The sequence below is a fragment of the Drosophila miranda genome, chromosome 2 (genome assembly GCF_003369915.1).
Source record: "Drosophila miranda strain MSH22 chromosome 2, D.miranda_PacBio2.1, whole genome shotgun sequence".
In the NCBI taxonomy this organism is placed as follows: Eukaryota; Metazoa; Arthropoda; class Insecta; order Diptera; family Drosophilidae; genus Drosophila; species Drosophila miranda.
Genome location: NC_046675.1, coordinates 25,331,319 through 25,352,505, shown reverse-complemented (window position 1 = coordinate 25,352,505; position 21,187 = coordinate 25,331,319). Strand labels below are relative to the sequence as shown.

Below are 21,187 nucleotides of genomic sequence, written 5' to 3'. Positions count from 1 at the left end.
TATTTAAACTAAATATATATATATTTCATAAACTTAATATAATATATTTATTTTTATTATTTAAATATGATAGTGTTTATTTTAACTATGCCATTTTTCGGTGCGTGTAGGAGTTGTCCGTGAAAATAGTGATATTCGCTAGAGATATACATATATTGTACCTATAAATCCTTATCTTCTTAAGAGCCAATATTCCTTTTTATCTTTCATCATATCATCTCCCATATACAATAGCCTCTAACATAAATCGTCAATTCAATCGACCTCAATACCCCACATCAAAAAAGAGAGTACGTACATGGGGACACAGAACAATTATCAGACCAGAGCTGTGCTATTAATTACGAGGCGATGCTGTCAAGGCCGCGACAATTAAAACTTCCTTCTTTATTACAGAGCCTGCCCTACCACATCCCACACCTTCCCCCAGACCTCTTTCCCTCTTCTGTCCGCTGTCGCACTAATTGCAAAAACACAAAAACTTGCAGCCGACACACAGAAACACACACAAAGCGGTGAAATGCGCGAGAGGGAGGAACAGCGAAAAAGCGGAAAAAATGGCTGCCTAGAAGAGGGATGCGTCTCTCCTTCTCTACCTCGCCCTCGCCCTCTCCCTCTTTCCCCTTTGTGCTGCGAATACTCTTATTTCTACTTGAAACTCGAAACTCAAATAAATCTCATAAAATATTCATTAGCGTCCAACGCCTGCGGTCAGTCGCAGTCGCAGTCGCAGTCTGCGTTTCCTGTTAAACCTTCCCCCCCCCCGTCTCCGTCCTGTCTTCTGGTCTTCTGGTTAGCACACAAAAGGGTTAAGGTCTTCTGGCCAGCTTTTTGTTTGACGCTACAGCAATTTCATCTAGCGCTTTTCCGCCCTCCGTCTGTGTGGCAAGCCAGAGCTTTGCCTAATTAGAAATCAAAATTCAGACGAGAAAAAGAAAAGAAAAAAGAGTGCGCGGGAAAAACTTTTTTCGCCTCAACAATTGTAAAACAATTTACAAAAGAATCCACGGGATAAAAGTGGAAATGGATAAACTTTTTGCTCGCCTTTGCTCAAGGGCATTCGAGGGGCATACATCCTTTTCATATATCCTATCCACATGATCTGTAAACACTTTTCACCGGCTAATCGCAATTTCTCAGTTGTCAATCAAGTTGTCAATTTGTTGAGTAGAGTGAGTGAGTGACTGACTGACTGCTGCAGCTGGCGTCAAGTTGTCAAATGTCGTTTGACAGATCTCTCAAGTGCGACCCGACACCCATCAACACACGCGCTACGCTCTAAAGTTACACCCCTTTCGAGATCCATCAAAATTTCTCAGCACTTTACACGTTTCGCAATCAATAAGTCGATGGCTCATTTATCAATCGTAACAAGGGGAGGGGGGGTTGGGGCAATATGTTCACAGATATATGCATGTCTGGTTTCACAGCTAATTTCTACTATTTTACAAACACAAAACCCCTTCTTCAAACACCATTCTATTGGGGCGAAATAAATTCTTGCATATTGCCAGAACTCTAATATAACATTTTCTCTCTTGTTTTATCCCATTTTTCTACCCCCCATTCGACTTCTCACATGGCGGCGCGCACAGGTTCCACTGGCTATAAATCATCGGATAAAGACAGGTAAGTTGAAGCGTAATACGTACACACCCTGCCACCCTGCCACCCCTTTCCTCCCCTGCACCCCCACATAACCTGGGAACACACGTATTCTCATAGATAAATGACCATTTTGATATATATTTTTTTATGCAGCGGCAGCCAACAGGTGGCGCTGGCATGCCAATTTATGCGCCCCTACTGTCCGAATACGGCACAACGCACACTCGCACTCACACACTCACACACACATACACACCTATACGTATACAAAGGGAGGAACAATGAAAAATGCTTTTCACTGCATCTCCGTGCGTCTCCGTGTAGGTGTGTGCTGCATAAAATATTATACATTTTTCATATATTCAATATATGCGGGTAGGGGCCTGGTCGGAAGGGGTTGGCAAGGGGTTTGCCTTTTTGGCAAGCGAAACTGTTTTGTTTGGCCAAGAAAGAATGGTAGAATACTCTTACTAAAGGTGGAAAAAGTAGTGGCCTTTAGCGTGAAAATAGTTGGAATAGGAGTTTCGGAGGTATATTTCCCGAAAGCTTCTTGCAGTTGGGGGTTTTTGAGGCAATATCTTTCCGAGATCATGCTTTAGGAATCATCTTTTAATTATTAAGTACCACACTATGAGTTTTCTCTGGTAGAAGCTGTGAAAGCTACAGCTTTTTTTGTCAGTTTTTTCAAGTTACAACACTATTTTTGCAGTAATATTCCTTTACCCAATATACAATACAAAATTCTAATATACCTCATTTAGGTACAGACCATTTTGGTAGTATTTTTCTGTGTTTTGGTAGCGCAACAGAGCGAAAGAGACGTAGAGGTAGAGGTAGCAAGCCTATCGCTCATTGTTGCCTGCCTGCCTCCTGTCCCCAACACCCTGCCCCCTCTGTCTGTACGTGCAATATGAGTTATGAGCGGTTGTTCGGGCCATCCCTAGAACCAGAGACCTCTGTGCTCCTCCGCTTGTTTTTCCATTTTAAAATTACTATATTTTTTGTTTATGAAATATGGAATGCACACACTATCATCTCCATGAAATTCTATAGTACGCAATATACACTACATACTACATTTCTGGGGCACCAGGCACGTCAATACGGTGGGACGATGAACGTGGCGGAAATGGATTTAGAATTTCCGCCCCAACGGCCACAACAATATTCGATTTATATGCGACTGAAAACATGACCGAAACTCATTTAGGCCAACGTTTTCAGTTCAGGCCAGCATTTTCCTCAGAGAAGCAAAAGTGGAAGCATTTTGGGAGAATATCTAATTTCCTAAACCCCAAGTAAACAATTGCCTGGAGCGAGGCAACGGCGACAAAAACTAAATAGATATTCAGATATGCGTGAGGGATACAATTTGGCAATCAGCGATAGAAGATACCCCAAACCCCTACCGAAGGCCACCATCCCAGCCAATAGGCCACCGAATCTAGCATCAGTTAGAAGACCCCTCGAACCAGACCAGACCACACCAGACCCCACCCAACCACTTAACCACCACCCACACAATTGTCACTTGGGCAAACAATTTTGGCTAACGATTTCTTCTCGTTTCCCCATTCCCCCGCAGCGAGAAAGCTGATTTGAAATCACGCTCCGATAGCACGAGTGGCCCTCAAGGTGATTCGATTTACACGACGCCCGCCGGCTTCCATCATCACCAACAGCAGCAGCAGCAGCAGCAGCAGCAGCAGCAACAACAGCAGCAGCAACAACAGCAGGCTGCTGCGGCAGTGGCAGCAGCAGCGGCCCTACATGCCGCCTCGCAGCATCCACAGCAACAGTATCCGGGACATGGATCGCCGGAGGCAATGAAGGTACGCATGGCTGCAATGATATTACAACCGCCCACTAGAGTCTAGCAGGCAATTGATAGCGAATCCAACGAACACCAACAAAATCAGAAACAACAACCACACGAACACCAAGACCAAGAACACCAACACCAACACCCACACAACACCCAAGAACTCGAACTCGAACCGGAAGTGGATGACAGCCATGTTGGGTGTCACAATAACAACAACAACCACAAGAGCTCCACAACGACGACAACGGGACTGACCAATAGCGATAATACGAATACGAATACTTTAGAGGCAGCTGCCCAAAGTGGCAGCAGCAGCAGCAGCAAAACTACTTGCAGCAGAAGCAACATTAAGAGCAACAACAAAAGTAGCAGTAACAGCAACAGTAGCAACAATAGCGAGGGTTCCTTAAACAGTAGCAAAAGTAGCAGCAGCAGCTGCAGTAAGAGTAACGGAGATCTAGAGAACAATATGAATAGTGCACCCAAGCCCCCAAGTGCGGCCAAGCTGCTCAATCTGAATGTGACCAACGAAGAGGAGGAAGAAGCGGAGACGGAGGAATTAATGATCCAGCAGAAGCAGCAGCAGCAGCAGCAGCTGGAGTCCATCCTGTCGCCGGAGGAAACCCAATTGCTGCTGCAAAGGCTGAGCATTAACAATCCGTTCTATCGCTTTCGCAAGCAGAGTAACTCCTTGAAGGAGCTGCGACGCCTGAAGAGGCGCAACCGTGCCCGCTCCCGGTCCGAGACGGATCTGGGACAAAGGGTGCCGGTGCCAGTGCCTCAGAACTTTCCCCAGAAACCACACCAACACAATGAAGCCAAAGTTGTAGTTGTATTAGACAGTAAGCAGCAGCAGGAAGTAGCCATAAGCCAGAATAGATATAGTACGAGTAACGCTAGCCTTAAGACTAGATCCGTAAGCAGTCTAACAGCATCCCAGGGAGCCAACGATAGCTCCACGGTGATCACGAATCCCTTTTCCATCTTCCACGATGATGAAATCCTCACTTTGAGTGTGAATACTCGACTGAGAAGTGCAACGAGTGCCCGGAGTGCGCGTCCCCAGCGCACAGGACGTGGCCTGCGGCGCTTGTTCGAGTCGTCAAGACCGAATCCCACCCCACCAGATCATCATTACCTACACGGAGTCCCTGTGCGCCGCTTCGAGCGGCAGGACTTTGATCAAGATCACGATAGACGAACCACCACTGGCAAGGCCAAGCGATCCAAGGCGATCTTCAAGCAGCTGTCCTTGAGGAAACTCCATCACAGGTCCGAGGACCCACCATCGCTGCCAAAGCTGAAGCTCAGCTATCCCAATCGCACGCACAGCATCCAGAGCATGCGGGCCGCCGGAAGCGGAGGCTACGACATCCAGCACACGGCCTACCATCCACGACTGCAGACCCAGACGCCATCCAGTACCGCTGCCAAGGCCAACTACTTTGAGCGGCTGCAGGCCAAGACGCGACAGGGCATCCAGAAGATACGCGACAAATGTCGCAACTTCAAGACCAGCAGTGGCTCCGAAGGGGGGTCTGGCAGCGAGTTCAGTGGCTTCCACACACTCGCGAAGGACGAGAGTTTCCGCTTCATCAGCGACCGTGCACATATCTCCAACTACGAGTCGCGCTGCAAGCAGGCCACCATCTACAAGAGCTACAAGTCTGAGATCGATCTGAGCAAGAACCTCCATTACCTGGACGCCTACCTGGAGGAGAACTTTGACCAGCACCTGAGCACGACGAAGCAGTCGGCTCACTCGGTGGGTCGCGTGAGCGGCTCCCAGCGAAGGGCCTTGGCCACGCAGCCCCATCCACATCCTCAGCCGGAGACGCCGCGAAGACGCCACAAGCGCAGCCAATCCCAGGCAAACAATGGGGGCGGACTTCCTGCTAACTACGAGAATCTGGGTACACTGCCCATTGCCTCCAAGTCCACGCGACGCACGCCGGCCCTCAATTCGGACTCGATGAGCAGCTCGGACTATGCCTCCGTGTTCAGTGGCCCAACAACAGCGACAAAGCGTGAGAAGGAGTTGCCACCCATCGTCCACCCACAGTTGGAGCCACTGCCGCAGGCTCTGGAGGAATCGCGCGAATCGAAGGAATTCAAATTGCGCTACGAGCACCCGGACAAAATGTGCGAATACTACTTTGACAACCTAACGAGTTACGCGCTGGCCCTCGAGGAGAGCGAGGACCTGCTCCTGGCGGAAAGCGCCAAATCAGCGAGATTTTTCTACGGCGACGACGACGAGGACGACGACGACGATGACGATGGGGATGCGGACGATGTTGGAGCTGTAACTGGCGGAATGCTGGCGGCTGCTACTGCCGGTGGAGAGCCTGATTATACGGCCCGGGACATACGAATTCGCGTCAGCGTCAACGAATGCGAAGACGCTGATTGGCAGCAGCCGACGACATATAATGAGAATCTGGCCGAAAGCACATTCTACCAATCTCTCAATCAGCATTTGCAGCGACAGCAGCAGCAGCTGGCAAGTGCCACAGAAGGCCCAGTCGACGAGGAGGAGGAGGAGCATCCGCTGAATAAGAACCACGAGGCAGACCATCTCCTTTTGGCCGGAGCTGCCAGCGGCGGTGAGAGCTACCTGGACCACTTCCAGCGGCAGCGTGGTCGCAACGAATTCGAGCGTGCCCTGTCCTCATCGCAGCACTACCAGCGCGGCGACTACTATGGATTTGGGCGAGGAGGAGCAGACGATGGCACGGATGAGGCCGTATATGCCACGAAACAGCGACGGGCGGACTTGATGGAGGCGCACTATGCCCGCAGCTATCAGGGAGAAGTTCGAGGGGCAGCCACTGCAGCTGGAGGAGGAGGTCGGAAGGTGGCTGCCACCCGCTATGGACTGGAGATGGAACGACGACAACCACCAATGGCAGGGGTAGTAGCAGGAGGAGCAGCAACAGGAGGAGCCACCGCAATGCCAGCTACAACCGGCAGTGTCATCAATTTGGCTCTGCCACAAGAACAAGGATTGGGAATGGGACACGGATTGGGACTGGGACTGGGATTGGGTGGCGATGCTCTGTATGCCACCAGCAGCAAGCAGCAGCAGATAACGATGACGCCAACCGCAGCATCAGCAGCAGTTACAGGAGCAGCAGCAGTGTCATCTGCCATGCCGCAATTTCATCCGACAGCAACATCAGCAACAGCAGCAGCAGCAGCACCCTCAGCTGCATTGGGAGGGGCAACCGGAAACGGAAACGCAAACAATCGCTACATGCTGGAGAATTTGCGCAAATACTATGCGAATCAGCAACAGCATCCTCCCGCGCACTCTGTAAACTCCTCGTCGCTATCTAACTCCTCCTCATCGAACTCGTCAATGTCGCAGCAGCAGCAGCTGAAACTAAATCTGAATCTCCCCAAACAGCAGCAGCATTTGGCGCCGCGACGCAACTCCAGCACCTCGAATGCCTCTTCCACAGCCGAAAACTTTGACACCTTCATAACGTTGCGCAAGGCCACGGCAAATACGTCCACGGATTATCTATCCAAACAGCAGATGCAACGTCGCACCCAGCAGCAGCAGCAGGCCGTGCCGCTAACCTCCGCTCTGAACTATTACGGACACGGTCCGCCCACGCCGACGCCCACACTGACTCCGGCAGTGGCATACAATGGCAAATTAACGGCAACCGCAATGTTGTCACAAGTAAATTTAAGCAGAGCTTCCACCTCGCAGCAGGGCACGGGCTCGGTGGCAACAACATCTGCCACGCTATTGCCACATCAGCATCAGCAACATGCAAGGGCCACAGCGAAGCCAGTGACTGCAGCAGGAGTCGTACCCGGACCCGGACTGGGAGGACTCGGAGCCGGAGGCGAGAGCTTCATACTGGAATATGAATGTTAGCGCTCAATTAAATTGCTATCGATCGTAGGGACAGAGGATGTGGATGTGGACTCAGATACGGATGAGGATTCAGATGCGGACGAGGATGAGGATGAGGATGAGGACGAGGACCCATTGAATTGCAATTTTTCTGTTCTCGTTTGGTATTTGTGTGCCCTGCCAAAATTACAATTACAAATTGGCCAAGTTGCCACATCGCTGATTAGGAGGAGTCGTGTGTACAGATACAGAAGCATCATCCAACAGATTGTAAGTGTGTAATATATGCAGTAGAAGAAAGCAGGGAGAGGCAGTAAGGAGGAGCATCGAAGGATATCGAGTAGCCAATTATTCTTATCATATCGGAGAACAGACAAAAGATAAAGAAAACGTTTGAATGTTGCTTGTAACCACTCGAATATATGTTTAGAGGTAAATTAACGTAAACTACTGACAATAATGCAACAATTCAATTATAAAGATCTTGATCTAGCGAATCGAATCGAATCGAATCGAAAATATAGCATAAAGCATAGCAAGTAACGAATAGCCTAAATGTACTTGTCACAATCTTTAGCGGGCAACAGATACAACTGAAATCGAATCGAGATCGAAGCATAAATCAAATTTATAGTTAAATCAATTACACATACTCCTATACCACAAGTATATGTATGTATATCCGTAAGAAGAACTAGAACCCCCCTTAATGTATACTATATCCTAGAAAGATAACGAATTTTTCGACTGTACTTAATTTTTCATTTGTCAAATCAACAAAGAAAAAGTTACTGCAACTACATAAATCTAAAAAAAGTATCTAGATATACACACATGAGAATGGGAAACCGACTACCCCTTTCCATATTGATTGTTAAGAGAAAAACTCCCCCGAGCACTTAGAGCTTCCAGTTGATGAAACCCTAAAGAGAATAATATCCATATGGCTGCTGTTTGAGAATCTATAATTATATGTTAAAGATATTGATTTGATGAGAGAGAGAGACAGAAAGAGAGAGCACTTTTGAAGTATACGTTATGTGAATACAACTACAACTAAAGAGATGTACGAGCGAGCTGTCCCTTCAACGATCGACTTTAATGAGCAGACAGTGCGTATGCGCAATATTTTCCCATTACACACACACACATCTGTCCGTTCGTTCGTTTGAGCTGGCAGCCACATAAATATTTGTACAAGCGGCCGACAAAAAAAGCCTTCTCTCAGAGGCTAACAAACAGACCGAATACTTTGGGGAGAGGACACATATGAAAATTGAAGGAAAAAAGTAGTGAAAAACCAGCGCGTCGCGGCTCGGCGTATGTGAAATGTATTTCATTTCCATGCCACAACGCCTCGTCGGGGGGCCCGACCATGCAATTATCTGTGTGCGCGCAATTTATCTCATTTGCGGTTGAGTTATTTCCGACTGCAGCAAATAATACTACTCGTGCCACGTACCACTGCCCCGTGCCCCCCGCTGCACCGTCCAGAGAGGAGCAGACTTATTTTTTTGTGCCACAACTCCCATCTCCCATGCCCCATCTCGTTGCCCCATTCCGTATGGCCGCAACACACTTTTCCGCTTAATTTACTGTCAGGCGGCAGATGCCTTGCTCCGGCTCTGGGCCTGGGCCTGGGTCCGTGCAACTCCGTTCAGGTCTGTGCAACTCCGTTGTCAGTTGACAACAGCAATTGCTGCATAATGCATGCCCCGGACTCTGTGTAAGTTCTCCTGTCAACGTTGCTGTCCTCCTGCCACAAAGAGGGAGGGTGTGTGTGGAGAAGGCTTAATGCCTGTTTGCCTCTTGCAACAATAATAATTCATTGGCTGCTTTATGGCTGGCCATCAACTTATCGAGAGTGGCCACTCCCCCTAGTAGCTGCATCTGCTCCAAATAAATTAATAAAAGTCAAATTACAATTGCATACAAGAAAAGACTTCATCATTTAAGAGACGATCGTTGACAGGGGCATCCGAGAAATACCAAGGTTATACACGCCTCCCCACCTGATTCTAGATAGAAGATTGTTTCCATTTTTAGTTTGACAGAAGACAGAACGACAGATACTGATACTGGTACTGATACTGATACTACAGATAAAACTGAAGGAAACCCATAACTTTTAACACAGAAACACTGCTACACAAAAACACATGATTTGCAAAAGAATCTGTGTCGAGGACAAGAACTGCCGCCAAGCGTGCATTTGTACAACTTGAATTTTTTCACTTTTCTATATTTACATATACTATATATCATATATACTGATAATGCCTAAGCCCATGTTCGTGTGTGTTTGCGTTTGTTTAAGAAGCAAAAACCAAAAAAAAAGTAAGACAAAGTGACACAAGAAGTGAGCAGCCTTGAGCTCAAAGTTTATTTAAGTTTACCAATGATATGCATATATATATATAGTATTTTCTATACATATATATGTATGTATGTATGCCTATTGGTCACATATAGCATATGTACTTATAGGTGTGTGATCTTGGAACGCATTCATTATGTTTTACGTTAACATGCTAATGCTCTCATTTAGTTTACATTATGTATATGTATGTATAACTTATGTTAATGATGTTACTACTACTACTACAACTATTACTATAACTACCGACATTTATTCGATTAGTTTTCCTTTTCGATATGAGATTGAGATTGATTCCCTGAAGGTGCAACAAAAACCAAGTATATTGTAATACTCTCTATAAAACACACAAAAAAAGAAAAGAAAACGTAAAAAAAAAAGAAAAACCAAATATCAAAAGTACTCTATACTCTACTCTACACCATGCGGAATGTTTTACCTTGCCAGAACCCCCCAAAACTCCCTAAACCCCTCAGTCAATGAACCATGTAAAGCATATTGAATCAAAGCAAATAATCCAGTAATCCAGTACTCCAGTAATATTCCAGTAATGCTGTATAATCCAGTAAAGCAACTGTCTGTGCTCGATGCATTTTGTGCAACTCAAAACAATTCCAATTATGTTTCTGTTTCTGTTGGCTCTCATTTCTATTACCATTTCCGTTTCCGTTTGGCATTTCAGTTTGCATTTGTGTTGGTGATTCCGATATCCTCTACAGAAATACACCTCACACACTTTTTGATTGCCTGCTTTTGTGCGAACGCGCCGCGCGCTCTTCATAATATTTGTTACACCTTTCATTTCCTAAAAACATGCATCCCCTGCCCGTGTTTGTGCCTGTTTTTGTTTGATTAACAACCTGCAACATGTTTTGGCCTTATCTTTTCATGCCTTTCGTTTATGTGTGCGGTGAGTGTGTGTGCGTGTGTTTGTTTTTCATGAGTTTTCCCTATCTGTTGTCTTTATCTGGAACGCTGCCAAATGATGAGAATGTAACCGCAACGAATGTGCCGTCCCTGATTTTTGTGTGTGCTTTAGCCATCTCTAACACGTGATATCTGTGTTGTTTTTCATTTGATTTTCCACTCCCCCTATCCTCACTTTTACGAGCCGTGTGATTATTTTTATTGCTCTCAGTACAAACAGCAGAATTTACTACTCTCCCCCCATATAGCATACATTCTCGTAGTATATGTACTTGTGAAGGTTATATTTTGTATTCTCCTGCTCGTGTCTGTGGCATGTGTGTGTATGTGTGTATCGAAAGTTTTCTTTTCGTTTTAATTAACCACAAAAGACAGACAGAAGACGGATTCTGAGAGGGCACCCAGTAAATAGTATTATCTTTGCATACTTTTGCATTTGTTTGGCTGCTCGGAAAAACAAAACTCATAAATAAAATGGCCTCAGACACGCACCACAAACTGTCAGTGCATAAATCAGAAAACAACTTGCAACTTCTGGCCGACAAATGGCCCTGAGATGCCTGCCACTCCTCCACTCCACTCGACTTCTGACTCCCGACTCCACAAAAGTTTTCGGCCCATCCGTCGTCGTCGTCGGCTGAACATTTTGGAACATTTTGGAACATTTTCATGCAATTTGTTAAACGCAGCATAATTTCCGGGAATCAACAAAAACGGTTTCATTGCATCATTTAACAATTTGGCGCGCTTTCCACAAACAAAAGAGGAAAATGCGAGCTGCATGCGAGCTGAACTTTGTCCAAAAACTTTTCAGCTGCCAAGACTTTTCAGCCCAAGATGTGGATAACAAAAATCGCTGCTCCAGCATCAGGGCCCAGGATCCATAGAACAGGCTCTGGACAAGTTCTGCTAATCGCATAATCCAATTAGCTGTTACCACAACACTTTGATACATTGTTTGGCCAAAACATTCGGGCCTTCAGTCAGTCTGTCGGGCTTAAAGAGCAGTTAGACAAGATTCGTTATGCAAAAGTTACTCGCAAAATAATAATTGAGTAAGTGGCCCGGAAACGAGTTGCCCAAATCCAAATCCAAATCCGCATCTAAGTTGGAAGGTATTTCAGGCTATGCGTATCTTATAGCCAGCACACCCACAACACCCACATTCACATATATTAGGCACAGATAGAGATACAACATACACCAACCAAGCACTTGGCATGTCCACTCCACACGAATGCAATGCAATGCACCTTCTTTTTCGCACTCACATTGGCAAGGGTTGATTTACTCGAAGATAAAAATGAATCTACTCCAATCGAATGCAGTATATCATAATCTTAAGAAAGCTACTGCATTATCTATCTCTCAGATCGATAGATATTCGCAATCATTAAATAAATCATTGTCAATTCGATTCTGAGCACTAACTATAATTTTTGCATTGCAAATTATTTAAATCCACTTTAAGTGTGGAGGGAAATCACTCTCAACAATCCCAGATTGTTATATACACTCAATCATAGCAGCAACCACTGCTGATTGAGCGGAAAACATCCCATTACTTCAATAAAAAGATTGATTCAACACAAAAACTATCCACATTCGAGGCATACCGAAAAAACCATCGAAAGTTTCCTCTTTCCGATTTCACGCTCTGACAGTGGAAACGCGTTTTCTTTTGCGGCCATTATGGCAGTTAATTACAAGCAATTAAGGACTCGTCTGAGCAGAGCTCGATAACTCGAATATTTCCCATTTGTCGAGTGCAAACAAATCAAAAAGCAGTGCAAATGCAAATAATAACAATAAATATAATCTCACGCCACCACCTCCTTCGGCCACAGAGCTCCGGTATGTACCTCCCGACACCATCGACAGACAACAGCAATCATCATAATTTGCAATTATTATAATTTCATTCCGCTGTCAGTCATGAAATTGGTTTGCATTCATATCCCGCATTTATTGTGCACGCTCAAAAGTTCTCCTTAAATTGTATGCGAACAAAAATTAATTAAAGCCACCAGAAGACTGCACACAAAAAGGTCCATTTATTTAATTAACAAAATTAATAATTATAAGAGCCGTACAGAAAAAGTATGTATGGGAAAAACGAGAACCAAATGCGCTTTATGCATATTAAAAAGTTTGAATCTTTTTCACGGCACGCGTTGTTTGGTTCCGATTCGCTCGAAATTTTTTTGTATGTCACGTCCGATATTTGTTTGCGTCTGCGGGGCCAAAAAGCAGCAATTTGTTTAAGGATAATTAATTCCGTTTTCGCAATTTTTTTCGTAGCACCCCCCCGAACATCCATCATCTGCATTGTGATTGACTGTGCTTGATTATTTGTTTTGATTTAAATGTTGTATGTTCAATGTAATCCGTATTATCCCTATTGTTAATTTCTCAACCTAAATAATACTCCTCCGATATTTAGTTGAAGGTAAAGATATACGAAACGGAGCGTTTGCAGACGCCGATTAAAATTTACATACGGAAGTCGTGCAGCGATCCGACGATTGAAGCCACGGCCACCGCCAGTGACATTTATTCTGAGAGCATTTGATTTCGTTCCGAGTCTCAAGTAAATGCAATGTATAAATGTATGCACCTTGTATTAGTTTATGATTTTTATGTGTACAATAAATTTATTAATATTAATCTTAATATTTATTTTAGCTAAACAAAAAAAAAATGAACAAACAAACAGCAAGCGACTTTAATTTAAATAAAAAGAATTTTATATCATTTTGTAATCCAATTTTGTTTTTTTATTTATTTATTCTACTAACAAAAGCAGCATTGCAATTTGTTACTCACCTTTTCCCCAAGATTTGTCTCCTGCACAGAGTTCCTGTAAGTTTTAAGTCGATTTTGGTATATGTTTTGCGATGTCCTATTGGAGAACTATTGTTCTATATTCCCGTACAGGTCTTTTGGTTAGTAAGTGGTAAAACTGCCTGGCGTAATGCAAAAAAATTAAAGGAAAATATATTACTCTTACCATATCATTTTCTTCTACACTTTTTAGCATTTATTCAAGAAATTGTGGAATCTCAACTAATGGCAGTCGAATTTTAAGCCACAAAGCCTTCAATTCATGTAGCCTCCATTTAATCTGTCTGATCCAAAAGAATTGAAAGTATATATATCAGAGAAGAAAAAAAGAAAGAAACTCTCAAAGTAAATAGAATTCCATGTAATTTGTTCCTATATTTTAGATATACAACCAGATAGAGAAGGACTCATTAATTTATTATATATTTAAAGAGCTTTAGTCTTAGTAGATAAGCATCCAGATCGGATTAGAATTGATTTGTCCCACAATTGAAACCATATTCAATATGATATTCCCTTGATCTGTATCCCACTAGCAGATCTTTGATTTGTCGTTTTCAAAATATTAGAAAAGAGTTAGCTTAAACTATATTTCAGTTCCACCTGCATTATTCTTCACACCCACACACACAAACACAAATAAGAAACACCCTCACGTATATGTATGTATTTATTTTATGCATATACCTATACATTATAATCCCGATTTTCGATCTAGCATTCTCTCTCTCTCTGTCGCTCGTGTCTGTGGCATTTTGTCTATTTTGTTTGTATTTTTTAATAGAAAAATCTTCATGGAATTGTTTAAGCAAGAAAACAGTTAACCAAATTAAATAAAAATAAAAAAACCTCTCCCCAACCCCCCCGCAAAACAAATATGTTATATAAATATTTATATGATAATTATGAATAATGCAGAGCAAGTAATTTGTAGAAGAAAAAAGAAAGAAAGAAAGAAAAACCAAAACAACAAGCAAAAAAAAAAGTGAAACTAAGGAGAATGGGAATAAGTAACACATTATGAATGAAACAAATTTATAACGAATAAAAAACAAAAATACAATTCAACTGCGAATGCGTGTGTGTGCATTAATATTTATTCATACTCGTATTCACATTTATTCGGTTCAGTGTGTGCCTGAATACCTTTACAATACCCTTGCAGAGAGAGGGTATTATTTATTATTTTATGAGCAGGAGCTCCCTTGTCAGTCTGTTTTTATTGCCGCCTTTCCAATAAAGTAGATGGGACATTAGACATTACAGTATTTCAAAAGACAATCCAACAAAATATCAATATTAGTCATAGCTCTCAATATATTTTATCGATGTAGAATCTTTTGATCATATATGTAGGTACCTTCCATAGTAACAATGGATCTGCAAGGGTATCCAATGCTTCGATTCTTCAATGCCACAATTTCCCTCGTGTTGCACTTTGTTGCAGTTTCTGTTGCCGTTGCAGTTGAGTTTCCCATTAATATTGCATTGGGCATTATTATTAATATTGATTTTGTTCTTTGGATTCCCCTTGTCTGCATCTGTGTCTGTGTCTGTGCTGGCATCTGTGTGTGCGTGTGCCTGCGTATCTACATGCGTGTGCTCTGCCTTGTGCAAACGTTTGGATAATTTTCTCTTTGTATGTATGAATGGATATGGAACAATAAAACATGTTTTATTCTCCTTTTCGAGTTGATTTTTTTTTTGTGAATTGTGATTTATTCATGAGTGCTCGGCGCTCTCTGCACTTACATCTATCTCCACGGCCCCGTTTTTGCTATTGGTTTCGATATGAATTTATTTAAGGTTTCCCGCCCCAAACGTCCCTCACTGTTAGTTGATTGAAAATAATATTTTTTAAATACACACTCAAGTGTTTGATGACTGCTGGCGTTTTTGGTGGATGAAAATCGGTCTTGCAGCTCATCAAATGACTCACCCACTCACAGATATACACACTCCCGAAAACACACTCGAACACTCACATAGATACACTTTACACTGACTATTTTTGGCATATGCTTCAACTTGAATTTGAATATGAATTTGAACATGAAACCTCTTGCTGTGATGACTGTGATTTGTATTTTATAAACGAATAACTAGAACTAATAACCAAAAAAACACGTATGACAATCTTTTAAGCATTATCGAACTCTGGAAAGAAGCAAAGGAGAAAGCTAGTATAAAAGATAGAGAAAAAAAGAATCGAGCAGTGGAAAGCAGAAGAAGAAGATCAGAGTCTAGAGATTCCCCCCGATTCGAAGTGATTTATTTGTTGTTTTTCAGTGTACTATTTTTGTGATTTTTCTTTTGCATTACGTGGACTTGGTGAGCGAATACCCACCCATCCACAACCCAGCCCAACCCTCGTCTTGTTCCAACCTCTCTCTTACTGTCTCTCTCTCTCTGTCTCTCTTGTCTCTCTCTCTATATATATATATATATATATATATATATACATATAAATACTTATACATATATACGCATACATGTAAATTGTTTAATTGATATGAATTGATTGATTGATGATCTTGACCTTGAATATATATATATATATATATAAACCACCTAAATATATATATACCAGATATACTAATGAATATGAATATTTATGTAAAGGATTACATTTTTTCTTTCTCTTTTTGATGAACTTTCGATGATGTAATTATAAGCGAATGAACTGAATTGAATTTTACTTTGATATTAATATATATCCAAGCATACACCCATATACACACACAAGAATCCCACACATCTATATATATATTTATATATCAATATATACAATATACGTATATAAAAACCCGGAAGTTGGTGACATTCGTTCCTCGTTCGTTCGTTCGTTCGCTCGCTCGCTCGTTCGCTCGCTGATTGATGATTGATGATCGTGATTTGCCAATTAAAAATACTAACTATATATTGTATATGCCATATACTCGTATACTCGTATACATAACCCCAACTCCCCTCAAAAACGCACACACATACACACAGAGACACACTGTCTAACAGTTTTCGATGAGCTGAATCATGATTTGTTATGTGGTGCAAGCGGAATACGAACGTTTTTTTTATTGGAATTTCTGTATACTTTTGTTGCATTTTCATTTTGGATATATCTACACACACACATACATATATACAAATATCTATATATATATTTGATTAAATGATGAATTATATTAAAGATCTAGCCCATAGTGTACGCATCATCCAGTGCATATTGTAATTTTAAACGGAATGTCTTTCTTGTGATCAACCGAAGAGATGTCTCCCGCCCGCAACAACACTCTAGACACCATTCCTGCGACAATAAGTTGGCAATGAAACACTCACACTCACTTACACATCACACACTCACACTCTGACACGCCCATACAGCCGTAAATACATACATATGTGCGCACCCTCTTCCCGCCTCTCTCTCACTCGCTCTCCTTTCTGTACTACATCTAAGCCAAAGCACGTTCATTCCTATTGCTCTTTTTGTATTGGATTCCACACTGCGTATACTTGATATTTGCCAATGCTGCACTACTGCTCTGCCTCTATCTTTCTCTCTCTGTTGCACTCCCTCTTCATCAATCTTTCCCTCTCTATCTCTGATGTGGCACAGATGCCACTGGAAAAACTCATTATAAATTAATTAAGCCAGCAATTAATAATTTCACGTTTAATTTAAGTTGGTAAATGAATTAATGTTGTCCCAACCCCAAAAAAACGGCCATCATCGCAACCACCAGAGATAATACCCAGAAATAAAAAACGAATGCCTAACCCATAACCCACTGACACGCCCCTCCCATACCGCCTGTTCTATTATTTTTTCGTACATTTTTGAAACGCTTTTGTTAACGTAGCCTCTAAGCCAAGCTTGTGCCACTGCCTGTTCCGCACCACCACGATATTGCTACAGTCTCTCCCAAAAGTAATTTCCATATGGCTCTCTTTTTTCCCTCCTTGTGTGTGTTGTTTGGAAACTAGTTACAGAGCAAAAACTTTTTTAAATGTACATAGTACTCCTCTTCTCCTACTCCTTTTTTGTTTGTTGGTTTTTCAGTTAATTGCAATTTGAAATATATTCTAGCTAACGTAAAAATTGAATTAAGCATTTCACCTGCAGCCCCAGAATTATAATTTATATTATTCTCTGTCTGTCTCTCTCTCTCTCTCGCATTGTCTATCTATCTGTCCTTGTCTCTGTCTGGTTGTTGTATTTTATTAGTTTGAAACCATTTTCTGAATTGGAAAAAGTTCATTTCGCTTTTGTTTGGATCACTTTTTTCCTCACTCAAGTGCACTAATTATAAGTTTTCTAGTTGAATTATAATTTTCATCCGACCACTCTTTCTCTCTCTCTTTCTCGCTTTATATATATATATATATATATCTGTCACTCTCTCTCTCTCTCTCTATCTCTGTGTCTGCACCACTCTTGCACTAAAAAGATATAATGAAGCTCGTTGCACACAGCACAACTTTGATTGAAATTTTGTATGGAACAAATCTAGAGTTTAGTCGTTCATATATACGTATCGTAAATGCATAAGAGATCTCCTAGTTTAAGCGCCTTGTGAGCTTTTATCAACAGAAATCAATAACTTCTTTCAGTAAATTAAAAAACAGCGTAAGTACGTACGGTGGCTCTGGGATAATTTTTCACACATACTCGTATTTTTAATGACAATCGACCCGCTTTTGTATACATTTATTCACTTTGATATTCCACTCTTGAAATATTGCTCTCGCGTCACGTGGCCCAGAACCTGAATGTGGCTCCGGATATGATTTATTCGTCGCCTCGATAGTTGACTCTCTGGTGTCATTGCCTTCTTATGGCCTCGTTATTCGTGTGCCTTCCTTTCAGCGGTGCTTTAATGCCTCATTGCATTCACAAATTCACACTGACAGCAGACCCCAGAAATCGTCTGTAGAAACTTCAAGAGAGAGCAGCACATAATGCCTTGGCATTAATTTTATTACATCTTTTGCTGGACTTCTTTTGCTTCCTGCTACAGCATTTGCCTGCTGCTGATGTTCCTCGTGCGTGGGAAATGGCTGAAATGGAAAAACGGAAAGACTTTTTCTCTGACGAGGTCAAAACTACCCTATGCATGGCTTATTTCAGTCTGAATAAAAAGCTCCTGTCCTCTGAAATTACTCAACAAAAATGTACCCAATCAGATGTGCATTTTGCCCTGCATTTTGAACGCTCATCTCCCCCGTCATCTCCCACTCTCGGATGTATGCTAGGGTATTCCTGGGATAAAATATTCTTTAGGATGTAGCGCTAGTTTCTTTTCATATGACTCAAAAGAAACTTCCTGAAATTGATTTTCATTCTCAAGGCTTCTCAGACTCCGACGTCTCCACTTGAGCGTAACATTCCAGGGTATTGCCGTTTGCTCAGACATTAATAAATTTGATTATTTTTATGTTTCTCCGTTTCCGTCTCAGTTGGTGCCGCATCTTCGCTGCAAGCAGAGCATTTTATTGTATTTCGTTTTAAGTTCAATCCTCCATAAATTTCAACAACAAAAAAAGGATTTATGTTGCATTACCGCCCCCAGCCCCCTTCTTTCGCTGTTGCTGCCTTGCGTTGCACCACTCGACGCAGCCATAATTTATTGCGTGTGCATTTCCGCTTGGAGTTCATCCAGCCAGACCAGTCGATGCTCTCAATTTCTTAAAGCCTTTAATTTAGCCATTCAGCATACGAGTTGTAGCTCTATCTGTATGCCTGTCTTTTGTTCTGTGGGAAAATCGGAAAACAATTCGTAATTCAGGGGAAACCTTTCGACCACTCTAAGCAGCGGCAGGAAAGTTGTCTTTACAGGCCACGTGAACTGCTGTGTGAAAAGCGGAATTTCCCAACAGGAAAGCAACATGGAAGCCCATAAATTCCTGCAGCTGCTGCAACACCCACTCTCCACTCTTCTTCTTGTGGAAAACTAATGACAAGCCCCTGGAAAATGAAGAAACAATGCGCGCATAAATTACGCTCAAGGCAAGGCGTTGCCCCGAAATTGCATAGCAATGGCTTGGAAGCGAAAACTAAACGCAGATGGAGGAAAAAAATAATCTCAACTGACACTAGAAGTGGCATGGAGTGGCAGAGTGGTTGCGGGAGTGGTGCAGGAGTAGCAGAATTGGTGCAGGGTGGTTCAGGGTGGTTTCCTCTACACTCTGGAGGATTGTGGCACACAATGGGGCATCAAATTACAGCAAACAACAAACAGCAGGCAAAGTCGAACTCGACTTGGCAGACAACTGCCACGCCCAGCCGCCGAACCGAACCGAACTTTGCATTGTCGTGTGGCTCGGGGTTTTTTGTTTCAAAGTGCCACACGGCGTATACGCAATTTGTGGGCTTTGGTTGTGCGTGTGTATGTCTGTGTGTGTGTCTATTGTAATTTGGTGCCATTATTAAAAATCCTTTATGACGCCTGGCAACGTCACAGCAGCACCAGCCGCCGCTCAGATTTCAGTAAACGCATTCTGTGTGCTCTAATTGCGCCATTAAAAGATGACAAACAAAAACCCCCGAACTCAGACTTCGTCTCCAGATCTCCAGCAGGAGAATCAGTACCAGAACATGGCTCGGGCACCAGGGACTCGGGCTGGGTCTCCATCTCCGTCTAAGACAAAAGCCAAGAACCAACAACAAGAAAAACAAGAGTGAGAAGCAAGAGGCATTTAATATGGTTTTTATGCGTTGCCATTCCCTCGTTCACATTTTCCTTACTCTTTTCCCTCCATACTCTTGCAGAGGTTATTACGATTTTGAGTAGAGGCTTGCCAGGCAAAGAAAGATGCATTTTTTACCGCAAAATAGTTCATATATTCTTGATAAGCATCTGGTTCTAGGCTAAGATCGTTCCTTTTGGAACCACCATGGCGTGGTCATAGACTTTGTGAGATTGAATATTTTGTTTCTGAGGATAATGCAATCCGTTGCCACTAGATGGATTAGTTATTCATTTGATATAGTCTTTTCACAGACAACTATATCTTTTTTTGTTTAAGATAATCGTAAATCCTTTTAATCCTTAAGATAATCAAAGGTTCCGAATTGCAATTTCATATATTTTGTATAGAGGTCAAAAATTCTTATCCAAATCAAGCGTGTTGCCTCATCTTAGGTATTTAATTCTTCGACTATCAAAGCTTTTCTTCCCCGATTTTTGGTACTGTTGTGGAGTGGCAGAGTGTGGCGCGGATGTCATAAATGGCATAAATGCTTCATGGGAGTTTTCTCTATGTGTGTGCGTGTGTATTGGTATGCTGGTGTGCGTAAAGTTTCCGCCCTACCTCCACCTCTAACACTATAAACGTAATTTATGTGTGTGTGTGTGTTTGCAGGTGCATTTTATTTTTTAATATGGCGCCACCGCCAGGCAAACACCACACAAAATTTGCATTTTATGAGCTCCGCTTCCTTTTTTCGGCTTCCCCCAAGTAAAATAGTAAATATACACACAACTAGTGGCCGTAAAACTAATTCAAACACGCACTGGTATGACGTCCAAAAACCCCCCGATCCCTTCTTCTACCCTTCGTTTAGTGACCAACTTATTTCATCAGTCCATAACAGAGTCATTTCGTTGACAGAGTGGCTGGGCTGGCTCACAGGGACGGTGCATTTTTGCTTTGGAAACGAACATAAGTGCGGAAATTGCTAACAGTGTTAGCACCATCAAAACTATTAGCCAACCTTTTTTCTTGAATGGTA

The 21,187-nt window shown here is 42.5% G+C and overlaps 1 protein-coding gene across 1 annotated transcript in view; it reads left to right on the top strand.

Annotated features, from left to right (window-relative positions):
* Positions 1-21,187, top strand: part of LOC108154943 (irregular chiasm C-roughest protein) — a 110,287-nt gene that overhangs the window by 83,410 nt on the left and 5,690 nt on the right. The window contains 2 exon segments of the mRNA XM_017285440.2: positions 1,596-1,629; positions 3,194-3,440. Of these exon segments, the coding sequence (XP_017140929.2) occupies positions 1,596-1,629; positions 3,194-3,440 (281 nt within the window).